The sequence below is a fragment of the Ursus americanus genome, chromosome 16 (genome assembly GCF_024610735.1).
Source record: "Ursus americanus isolate L20-20 chromosome 16, mUrsAme1.1.p, whole genome shotgun sequence".
Lineage (NCBI taxonomy): Eukaryota > Metazoa > Chordata > Mammalia > Carnivora > Ursidae > Ursus > Ursus americanus.
In genome coordinates this window covers 46,707,687-46,719,955 of record NC_142142.1, presented here as the reverse complement: position 1 = coordinate 46,719,955, position 12,269 = coordinate 46,707,687, and the positions used below count along the sequence as shown (strand labels likewise).

General features: G+C 43.3%; 1 protein-coding gene across 22 annotated transcripts in view; it reads right to left on the bottom strand.

Annotated features, from left to right (window-relative positions):
• The window catches only part of LOC123792676 (uncharacterized), a 205,638-nt gene that overhangs the window by 116,170 nt on the left and 77,199 nt on the right, over window positions 1-12,269 (bottom strand). For all 22 annotated transcript variants that reach the window (XM_087868336.1, XM_087868348.1, XM_087868346.1 and 19 more), the window contains exon 3: window positions 4,234-4,311. In XM_087868336.1, coding sequence (XP_087724462.1) covers window positions 4,234-4,311 — 78 coding nt within the window. The remainder of the gene's footprint in view (window positions 1-4,233; window positions 4,312-12,269) is intronic.

Here is a 12,269-nt window from a genome sequence, read left to right as displayed (position 1 = left end):
GGCGTCAGCCTCAGTTTTCCCATCTGTACAATGGGGCCTGGTGAAATAATCCTTTAGAATTCAAAAAGTAGCTGCTGAGACGTTTCTAGGTGGCAGGCTGTTTCTTTTCTCTGACCCAGCAGGCAGGCCCCGGCCCTAGCCTTCCTCCATGTGGCCTCCTGGGTCCCATGGCTTTGCAGGCAGCCCCCAAATACACCAAATCTGATGGCTCACAGACGTGCCAGCTCTGAATGTGCCCTGAATGTTGGAGCAGAGAGACTGCTTGAAGGATCATGACCCTTGGATGCGAAGGAAAACAAGATTCCCTCCTCTACCTTTTCCAACCTCCTAAATCCATGAAAGGCTGTCCCAATAAGGTGACAAGTCACACACAGAACGGAAAACTGAGCCCCCCTTTTGCCATCAGGATTGTTAAGATATTTCTTATGGTACAACAGCATTTCCCAGATGCCTCAACTCGGAACAACTGAAAGGAATTTTCTAAGATCTAAAAAAAGTTTCTACATAATTAATCTAGCTGCCCACCTATCCTGGAATGCACTGACTGCATTTATTCATCTTGATATCTCTCACCCGATGGTAAAACTCAGTATAAATATTACTTCTTCCAGGAAGCCTTCCCTGACTACATAGCATAAATTAGTGCCCCTTCATCATGCGCCCTCAGCACCCCAGGCACGCATCTTTCCTAGCATTGAAGAAATGACATTGAAACTATTTGTCTCAGTCTTCTCTGTGGTCAGGCAGTGGACTTTCTTAATCTTTTTAACTCCAGCTTCCAGTATGGAATTCAATAAATGTTTACAGAACTAAATGGGTGTGTATCCATCTCTAGCCTAGTTGCTGGGATAAACCCTCCTTTGTATTTTTATAAGAGTACCCTGTAATTTCTGCTCTCAGGAAGTTCTACCTCAGATCTAACCCAACTGTCTCCTGCACACGTACCTTGCTACTGTTCCTATCCTCAGGAGACAACAGCTGCTTACATCTTCCTTCTTATCAGAGGAACAGCAGAAATGACTACGATCCCTCATCATTTCTTTCTACCAAGTCAGCTTTATTTTTTCAGGCTTAAATCGGGAGTGAACTATCTGAGTCTCAGGCCTGACAGGTTTTCCTTTTAATAGATAAATAGAAAAGGAGTTTCGAGAAGCTTTTGTGACACACCTACTGTGTGCCTGACTCTGTAAGATGGGTGATAAGCAAAGTCTAAGTCCCGCATCAAGAAGTTTTCAACCTAGAATAGGAAATAAGGGGAGGGGTGCTTAATTTAGCTAATAAAAAGCAGCACCCTACTTTTTTTGTGGTCCCTTGATTTGAATCACCAAGTTTTGAAAACGTACAAAAGTCCAGAGTGCTTAAAAAACAAAGCAAAGTTTCTAATTCCTGAGCAACTTGCGAAAAAACTAGTGGCCCAATCAGGGAACATGTTGGAGACACGTTGGACAGCCCATTCTAGGACAAGCACCATGCGTATATTGACACTGTGAAAAAAATTCATTTGCATTTTCACTGCTGGGCAGGGGCTAGCCTCCCCTGACCACATATTCAGGAACCTGGCAGGAGCTGCTGGTCATCAACCCCCAAACTGGCAGGCTCCCTCCTTCTGGCCAAGGAGCTCAGGGTCTGCGTGACTTGAGGCAAGTCATCTGGGGACATTTGGGATTCTGATCTAGCGAGCCAGTGGAGGCAGCACAGATAAGACCAGGACAGAAAGCTGGCAGTCTAAGTAACATCTGCTTGGTCTGAGATTTTGGCTCTGGTTGCTGCTGGGGGCCTGGGGCTGGAGACGGGGAAGGCTGCGTTTGCAGCTGGTTACAGCAGGTGGCGCAGGAGAGCAGAAACGAACCCTCTGTGGGGCCCGAAAGCAAGCTTGGGATTCATTCTGCCCCGAAGGGAGGCACTAGGGCCAAGAAAGGCAAAGGAGACGAGGCACTCTGCAAGGTGCCAAAAAACGCAAATTTCCCAGATGGAGCGTAGAGCCAGATATGGGCTATTTCCCAGGTAAGGAAAAGCCAAGGTAGGTCCTCAGAAGTCTGAGTCCAGTCCGTGGATGGCCAGCACTTCGAGGAAATGCACAGAGAAGGAAAGAGAAAAACAATGTATAGCATTAACTTCGGAGGCAAGATAAACACTCCTGGACTTGAAAGGCTCCCACCACTCAGACCCCTTAGTTGCTCGGCAAAGTATGATTCCCCAAACAGCTTCTCCCACCACCAACAAAATGAAAACAACAAAAACCACTTATTCTGGCCGGTAAAGCTCTGGAAAGCAGTACTTTTTTAAAAGATTTTTTTTACATATTTGAGAGAGAGAGAGAGCAGGGTAGGCGGAGAAAGCAGAGGGAGAGGGAGAGAGAATCCTCAAGCAGACCCTGAGCTGAACGTGGAGTCCGACTCGGGGCTCAATCCCACAACCCTGAGATCATGACCTGAGTTGAAATCAAGAATCAGACACTTAATCGACTAAGTCACTCAGGTGACCCTGGAAAACAGCATTTTTAAACAAAAAGGAAATTAATTCACATCTCAAAGCTATCAGGGGAAACCACCTTTTGATGTTCTTATCTCTGGATGAGCTTGCCTCTGAATCACACTGTCGTGGGAAGACGGCGACCGGAATGTTTCCTTTCCACATACACCCGAGTTTCCTCAGCCTCTGTGCCTCCAAGGGCAGAAAGCATGATCCTACTTATCTGTTTACACAGCACCCTAAGTTGAAGAACTTGAAGCAGGTGAGGATTCTAAGCGCAGGGATAAAAGTATCACACACAAGATATGGGAGAACCGCTCCTCTGAAAGATAACATTCAAAGGCAATCGACTGCTGAGTGATGCAAGAGGGGAATCACTTCATACGCTTAAGCAGTGAGAGTGGGCTTGAGGATAAATCCTAGAGGATGTAACAAATTAGACTTCCATTTCCATTTGGTTTGCTTTCATATTGTTACTTCTCTCTGGGGAAACAATCCTAGATACTTAAGGTCTGATGTTCTATAAATCAAATCTCTATGTTTACTTAAGTACATGTATATATATGCAAATTTTGCATTGCTTGAAAAATTGTTGGAACGTTTCATGTGTTTGTTCTCAATCTTCTGCAAAAAGTGGGGTCTGCTCAGCTAGGTTCACTGTGGGCTGCATGGCTCAACTAGGACAGTGGATGTTGGGTCTGATGTCCCATAACCTACCACCTGCAACTCGATGGGGCCCACGTCACAGACGTCTCAACAGCAGAACGTAGAAGAGCGAGGGGATTCAGTCTCCAATAAAGGGCCAGGAGGGCACAGAGCAAGGAAAATGAATTGACACCCCCCCCCACTCCGTGGGACCAGTAGGACTTCCTGGAGGAGGATTTTGGTGTTGCTTTATCCCTCTGTTTCTTTGCACATGCTTTGCTCTGCCTGGAAAACCCTTTCTCAACTCCCAGCATCTTCCTTTTGTGGGTAATTTCTGGTCTTCAGAAAGAATCAGTGCTGATCTCATCTGATGGCCTCCCTGACCAGCACCTTGCCTCTGTGCATCCTTAGAAATTCTATACAAATCTCATTCTAAGTACACAACCTAGAAATAATGTTATCTCCAACCCCTATCCTAATATTCACCCATCACTTTTTAAACTCCTTCTTTTTTTCATGTTCTTCCCAGATCCCTCTCTGTGCAATTCCCTCCCATGTAGGGTTGCCAGTTAAAAACAGAATGCCCACTTAAACTGGAATTTTAGATAAACAACAAACCATTTTTTTAGTGGAAGTATATCCCCAACATTGCATGGGTTGTATTTTTATTTGCTCAATATGGCAACCTGACTCCTGAGACCACAGACTTCACACCTTGTTCCTGACCCCACCCCACCCCCCACCCCTGCCCCAGGAGGGCCATTCAAACCTGCAGGTGCACTTTCTCAGCCCTGACCTCTCTCCCCAGCCCTCCAAGAAGAAAAGGGGGCACCCCTTGTCCACACTTCTAGCATGCAGGAAGAGTAATCTAAGGTCAGTTTCAGATCCATGTTGTGCTTTTACTCCCTTATTGGGTGTATTATTCAATAGAAATGAAGTGTTTCAGTTCAATATAAAAACACTTGCTCAATTATTTTTAAATGGGAGGGATATCACTTACTTTTCATTTAAATGTGGCTTAATGAATTGTATGAATTGTATGACTATGACACGTCAAAATCTGTTAAATCCATGTTTAATTTCAAAATATGGCAGGCTGGAAGCAGTGACATTTACCTTCTCAGTTCCTGTTGGCTCTTTCAACCCCCTCTCTCCTGGAAGAAGCAAGGGAGATCCAGCTGGCAAGTCATGAATCTGCAAAAACATATCCAACCTCCTCAGACTATGTCCATCATTGTGAAACATCCTGAAGTTTAACTCACCCTCTTTATTTCACTAGCGTAGCAAATGGAACTTTGAAAGCGAAAATAACAACATCTTGGATTCTTCTACCAAATCCTTTTCATCCAAGATTAACTTTCTTCCCGCTTCTATCCAGTCCGAAAGACTGGATGAAAAATCGCAACAAGGATCACTTACACTTGCGTTCCCTACCTTTTTCACGTCACGGCACACACAGTAAATTATGACAGTTGTGTAACTGGGGTAAGTTGGGAAGAGATTCTATTTGAGACTTAGTGATACAAATTAATTAAATTTTATTAATGACTTCTACAGTGATAAAATGTTATGGAAGCTATTAAACTGGGACTTTTTAAAACAGCTTACAGTAAAATAAATCATTTTCTATTTAGGAACACCTGATACCTGATTTTTAAGATGTAAAGATTAAAATCATATATGCTTCCTATGATATTAGAAAAAATAGAAAATATAAGGGCAAATTCAATCAGAAAACAAACAAACAAACAAAAAAACCCTAACATTTTACACTGCAGGCCAAGCAATGAACATCACTAATGACAAATCATGACTAAAGCATAACTGACCTAAGACCAGGACCGTTTTTTGCTTTGTTTCATTTTGTTTTGTTTTCAGATGCCAGTACATTTTAACAGATAAATCAGGGGGAATCTGAATTGTTTGTAGCTGTCCCAGAACACTCTGGTGGTGGAGACTGTTTGAAGACTTCCAGGCACTCAGGAAGTCATCAGAGAAGACAAGGAGATTATGCACGAAGCCATACAATGAATATTCAAATAGAATTGAAAATGTCTAAATGTTATCAAAATTGCTTTTTCATATTTTACCACGATAAGAAACTTACAACCATCCATACCTCAGGAAACACCTGTAAATTACTCCAGCCACCCCAGGCCTGTCATAGCGCTCCTGGGAAGCTCTGCCCTCTGGTCCATGTCTAGCCCACTGTTGGTGCAAGCACACTCCAAATGAATGGATATCAAAGAAGGGGAATCTTTTTATCTCTTGATTAAATGAAAATCTTCCCTCCATATCAAGGATTATGGAACACTGAGGTATATTGCCCACAGAAGACTCAGGGACTGCCCTCCTTCCCTAGCCAGCCGTGGTGTGTGTAGAGGGCCAGTGTCACCATTCTATTCAAGAACATATCTGGAGCCACTGTGGAGACCCAGCCCAGGTGTGAGCGCCAGAGACAGAGAAACATGTAAAACCCCTGGTCCCACTGAGGAGCGGCTTGTGGTGTGGAGAGTGGCACCAGACAGGCAAGGGAATCTATGGTTTACCGGAGTCCCATCCACGATGAGGGCTCAATGATTCTTCAGATTCAGTGGTTCTCTCCTGCCCGCGCTCAATGCATGCTACAATCAGACACATGACTCTACAGAGCGTCTGGCCGCCTTTCTCCCAAATCATTCTCTTTTCTCCAAGAACTTGCCTTAAGTTTGACTCTTGAAAGTGTTTTTCTCCTACTGAAAAGTATGCCACTTTCCCCTTCTCACTCTCAGCCACCCCAGATGGTTTCAGAGCTTGGAAAGAAGGGCCCAACACCACCAGTCACCGCGAGTGACGATATTCCTATATGCCCAGGATATAAAACCCAGAGGACTGGAAAGCTGGGTTGAAAATGAACCTAACAGGTTTTAGGGGGAAAAAAAGGTTTTTCTCTATTCATCCAACTTCCTAGGCCTCTGTAGGGCGTCCTCAGGCAGACGACTTTGAAACTTTCAGCCAAGCCTGTGCCCCTCAAGAGCCTGTCTCCTTCAGCCCCACCCTGGAAGGATCACAGCATTGAGCCGTGTGGTTTTCTTGGTTCTGTCAGGGATGGCTTACCCTCCAGGGAGTCCTGTCGGAGCCCCCAGCAGCACAAAATTCACTGATGTGCGTAAATTAGCACCAAAGGTCTACTCTGTGGAGAAATGCCAAAACCATTCTTTGCCACAACAGGTGACTGACCATTCCCCAGTTCCCATCAGCCTCTTCCTTTAGCGAAGACCTGTACCTTGCCTGTGCAAATCCATTTCCTTATTGGGCCTTTGGCATTTGGGTGGCAGGTGACACAGAGGTTTTATTTCCATTATATAAATGAGAAAATAAAGCTCAGAGGAGTTAAAATGACAAGCCCAAGACACAGCTACAAAGTAAAGGGACAGCTGTCGAAGCGACATCTTCTGACTCTGAAACCAGTATTCTTTTTGTGACACCATTCATAGGCAGCCAGAGACAACGAGAGACAAGTTCAAGAGGACGGACATTGAAGGAGCCACCATGTCCCTTCTTTGTTCTCTTGACCTCCAACCGATTATTCAGCAGAAGTCTCTGATGAATGTTCCAGAAACACGTGAATCACCTTTGGTGCACAGTTGATTCTAAGATAAACTACACGCATACGTGCAAACACAGACACATATTTGCATATATATAAAATGTATGGCCATCCCAGTATTTAAAACTCCTTAACACATTCCCCATGACTCTTCTCCATGAGGTAAGTGCCTGCAACACAGCAGAAACTCAGTATCTATTGGCTGAGTGAATGAATTAAGGCTTATCTCTCTCATCCCTTTTTGTCTCCCAACAGGCCTTCTATCCCAGCCAGGCCCACCTCCTTGCTACCCCTCCCACCACGCTGGAGCTCTGGAACAGGCTCCGTGCAGGAGGACGGCCCTATGTAACTATATGGATCAGAACTAGACAGAAATCCAACAGTAGTTCCTATTCTGCTAAAGCACCATCTACAAACTCGAGCTTCAGAGACGACTGCGATAAACTGTTTTAATACTTTGGGACAGATAATCCCTTGAAATAGATACTCAAATCTCATGTTATAAATGGAGAGATATAAGCTCAGAGACATTAAACAATGAGCCAAAGATCACAGAGCTGGTAAGTGGCAGAGGCAGAATTTGACCTCGGTTCTGACTGCTCCATTTACCGTCGTACAGCTAGTGTCTGCCATGTAACTGGCCTCCTTGGTACTTCTTGAAGGTGTCTGGTATGTTCCCCCCTGGGACCTTTGTACCGGCTGTTTACCGGGCCTACCAGGTTCTTCCCTGGATATCTGCAGCTCAATGCTAGCTCCCCACATCTCCTCTGAGGCTCTGCTCATTCTTTACCTACACAGTGAGCCCTTCCCTCGCCACCTTAAATTGTAATCCATCTTCTCCCCAACCTCCATCACTCTAGATCCCCCTTATCCCGTACTTTGGTTTTTTCCATACGACATACCTCTTTGTAGCTTACCATAGAATCTAGTTATTTATTATGTGTATAGATATTCTCTAAGTTGACTTTGCTATGGCATGAACTTTTGTCTTTTTAAATTCACTGATGTATCCTGCACTCCAAGAATATTATCGGGAATATAGTAAGTTGAATATAGTAAATACTTGCTAAGTTGAAGGGGTAAATGAATGGTCGGCACTCAGTATTTGTCAAATAAATGAAGAGTCAAGACTCCTCAGTTTATCTAAGCTATCCCATGAACAGATTCCACTTATTATATGCCTCTTGTATGCGAGGCCCTGAGACATAAGTGATCTTATTGAATTAGTCCTCAAATCCTCTGAGATAATTGAATCCCCTATTACAGATGAAGATATACAGGCTCAGAGAAATTAGATAGTTAGCCAAAGATCATATCACTGGCCAGTGTCAGAGGCAGGATTTGAACTCCGTTCCACATAACTCGAAAACTTGGGGGTCCTTCCATCCCACCATGGTACTTCTCAATGCGCTCACACGGTTATGAGTCACCTAGAAACATGCAGCCTCTACCAGTAACGTACTGCCCCAGATGAAATGGGAAAGTCCTAGCCATTCCTAGTTTCTATTATTTTCCCATTAGACTCAGGTTAGACTCAAAAGCATTCCCTTACCTGAGATGAGCTGGGCTATTGCCTCCACCCTTCTGGAGCCCGGCAGTAATGCCTGTTGCTGAACCAAGTCTGGTAATTTGCATTTCTAATCATTCAGGAATTTAATTAGTATCATGGCCTTAATCAGGTGCACTGCAAATACAGCTGATGTCACCAGAGCTTAATTAGTTTGAAGGAGAAAAAAAGTTTTTACAGTCTGAATATGTCTCCACTGGTATAAAGGTGAAGGGTCTCAGGGGTTCGTGGAAGAGGAAAGAAACCAACTTAAAATCTAGATTCTGTGATTAAACACTTAAAAAAAAACTACCTGGGAAAGATTTATAAAACTGTAACATCACTAAAATAAAAGTATGAAGGTAACAGGATGCCAATTTCAACCATTTTTATAGGTCTGTTGAGGTATAATTTACATGTCATAGCACTCACCGATTATAACTGTACAATCAGTAATTTGTAAATGTACAGAACTGGGCAACGCTCACCCCAATCCAATCTTCAAATATTTCACTCACTTCCCCAGATCCCCTCAAGCCTGTCTATATTCAGTGTCGGCTCCTACCCCCACCGTCAAACCCAGGCAACTGTTACTCTGCCTTCTTATATCTATAAATTTACCTTCTCTAGATATTTCATAGAAATGGAGTCATGCAATATGGGTACTTTAGCGTCTGCCTTCTTTCACTGAGCATGTTCCTGAGGTTCGTCTGTGTTGTAGCATGCACCAATATTCCATTTCTCTGTATTGTTGAATAGGATCTTATTGTACGGATACACCCCCATTTTGCCTATTCATTCACTGATTCATGGGACTTTGGGTGGTTTCCATTGTTTGGCTCTTCTGAATAATGCTGCTGTGAACATTCATGCGTAAGTCGTTATGTGGACATGGATATCCCTTTCTCTTGGGTAAATTCCTAGGTGTGAAAGTGACTAAAATCATATACTAAGTTTTCATATTACATATTAAGAAACACCACACTGTTTTCCAAAGTGGCTGTTTCATTTCACATTCCCACCCACAACCCATGAGGACGGCCACTGATTCTGAAATTGCCTTAGATGGTGGAATGGCAGGTCTTCAACTTTTATGTTCATTCTTTGAACTGTCACCTTGAAAGAAAACTGGGAAATACCCAAATCGCACTGTAGACAGAGAGAAGGAATGATGGGAAATTAATTGAAATAAAGGCGGTTTAGATAAGAGAAGGGATTTGTAGCAAGCAAGTATTCTCAGGGATAGTATTTTCAGATTTCATTTGCTAGGAAATTAAATCAACCAATTAAATCAAATAACTCTCCAGAAAGATAAGTTACATTTGCCACAGAGATTGCTCATTTACCCAAATTTACCCTGAGATTTATGTAACAAATACATTGGTTTAATTTACCTCATTCTCCCTTTTTCATCTCCCCGTCCCACAGGGAAGGAGCATTTTGTGGGCTCCATCCGGTTTTAGTGTTTATTAGTTAAACTGGATTGAGCCTGCTCACATATGGGAAACTCCAAGTTGTTTCCCGTTTCTCGTGATCTTCAAAACTCTTGGTAAGATCTACATCACTAAAAGAAAGTTGACATAGCCAACTCTTGGGCTGCAAGTTTAGTTTGGGAATCTACTGAGGCTCCCTTTGGTACAGTTCATGGGTTCATTAATTTACTCTGAAAAACATTAATACGTTCCTTCAGATACCAAGAGTAGTAGGACACGGGCTGTGCCTTCAAGGGAGTGACAGACATGTCAATCAATACTGCAGTGGAGGGCGCCTGGGTGGCTCAGTCGGTTAAGCATCTGCCTTTGGCATCTCAGGTCATGATCCTGGGGTCCTGGGATTGAGCCTCCTGTCAGGCTCCCTGCTCAGCAGGGAGTCAGCTCACCCCTCTCCCTTTGTCCCCCACCCCCGCTCCTGTTCTCTCTCTTGCCTGCACTCTCTCTCTCTCAAATAAATAAATAAATAAATAAATAAATAAATAAATAAAGTCTTTTAAAACAAAAACAAACAAACAAACAAACACAAAACCAAATACTGCAGTGGAGTGTTACAGGTGCTGTCATCAAAGCAAATACAGACCAGCGGGAGGTGGCAGGTGGCACCAAAACAGGAAGAAGTTTCGGTAAGTCATCATGGAAGAGGTAATTCTTCAGCTATTCTGTTAAAGATGAGTAGTTCTCTGCCAGAGAGCCAGGAGTGGATGGAGGGGACGTCATTCTGGCAAGATGCTAGAACGGGAGGAGAGGCCCGGGGCTGTGACACAGCCACGCGTGCTCAGGGAACTGGGAGAGCCATCCATGTGGCTGCAGTGTGCAAGCGACTGCTGAGTGGGTGTGGCAGGAGACAAGGCTGGGAAGAGTCTTATCTGTCTTAGAAAAGAGACTATGTTATCCTCCAGAAAATATCCTACCGGAGGATGTTATGAAGGATGTGGCACTCTAAGATCGGAATTTTATTCAGTTTATATTTATTATAGTCAAGAGAACAACTACTACTGTAGTAACCAGGCAGCAGCAGTAGAGGGAATAAGGAAGCCTAGGATATGAAGTATGTCAAGACGGTAGCACCTCGAGCAGTGGTTTGGTGTGAAGAGCCACCATCTGAGACTCATGAGAGATGACAAACTTCCTAGGTCCCATCCGCATGATTTACAGGACTGGACTTTGGCCTAGAAATCCTCATTTTTATAAGCACTCGGGATGATTCTCCTGCAGGTTGGCTGGGCTACTTCTCTGCAAAGTATACAGACTCGCCACACAGAGAAGCCTTGCAGAGAACCATTGATTCTACAGCTACCACTGGAACCAGCACAACCAGGGGGCAGTTCTTAGAGTAAATAGGCGAGTAAATGTTGGGTGACTTTTGCCCCTGGTCTCTGCTCTATTACCCACCCCCCTCTTTAGTCTGGCTAACTTTGAAAAAGCAAATTGCACTGCAAAGAAAACCAATTTAAAATCAGTCACCATAAGCAACTAGATTTAATCAAAGTCTATTGGCTCATGTACAAGATTCCGACGAGGTTAACCCACATTCATCTAAAATGAATTTCATCTAACTCACCACACAGGTAAACAACTTCAGATTTCAACGAACTAGCTCTTGGTACAAAAACTTTTATTTTGCCTTCACAGCACTCTCTGTCTTTTTCTCTCATCTATCTGTCTACCTATGAGAAGGATCTCAGTGTTCTCTTTTCTACCATAAACTCCAAAAGGGTATAAATTGGATTGTCCAAGAGTATAAACTGACCATATTTGTGAAGAATCATTTTGTTCTGGTGTGCCTATGGAAAACAGGCACAGAAGCAATGTTTTGTGTTGATGAAGCTGCAAATATGTAGATGTTTTATTTGCATATTGCTATAAGATGCTGAATATATAATTTGTGCATTATGCCAATTTAAGAGAGTGGGGACTGTGTTGCATGTTGTTTTGCACAAATATCTTTAAATGCAAAAAAGTCCAGAGTAATAAATTAAACATTTTAATTAAGTGCTGTGGCACCCAGTTGGTACACTTCACTGTTAATGGTTCAGAGAACTGTGTCAAATATCATCCTTATTAGACTTCTACATATATGGCAAGCCCGATAACACCTGGTTAGTCTATACCCGCTCAGTTTGTTTGTTGTGTCCCCCAACCAGAATGATAATGTCTGAGACTAATAAAGTAGCCTCATGATTGTTTCATGCCAGGATGGTACTAAATCCTTCATATGAAAGATTTTATTGATGATCCCAGTGGCCTTAACTAGTTGACACCATTCTTGGCCCCATTTTACAGATGTGAAAACCAATGCTTCACAAAGTAGACAAGGTCAAGGCCACATGACAGGTAATTCAGGAGCAGAGATTTGAACTCTGGTCTAACAGAGTGGGCTTTTAAAGTGAAGGCATATTGGTTCTCAAGGTTCTTTTCTATATAAGTAATGGGGGAAGTGGATTTAACGTGATGGAAAATGGAGACAAAACCTGGAGTGTCAAAAAATCCTACTTCGCAAGAGTCTTCCCCGGAAGCAGCAGCT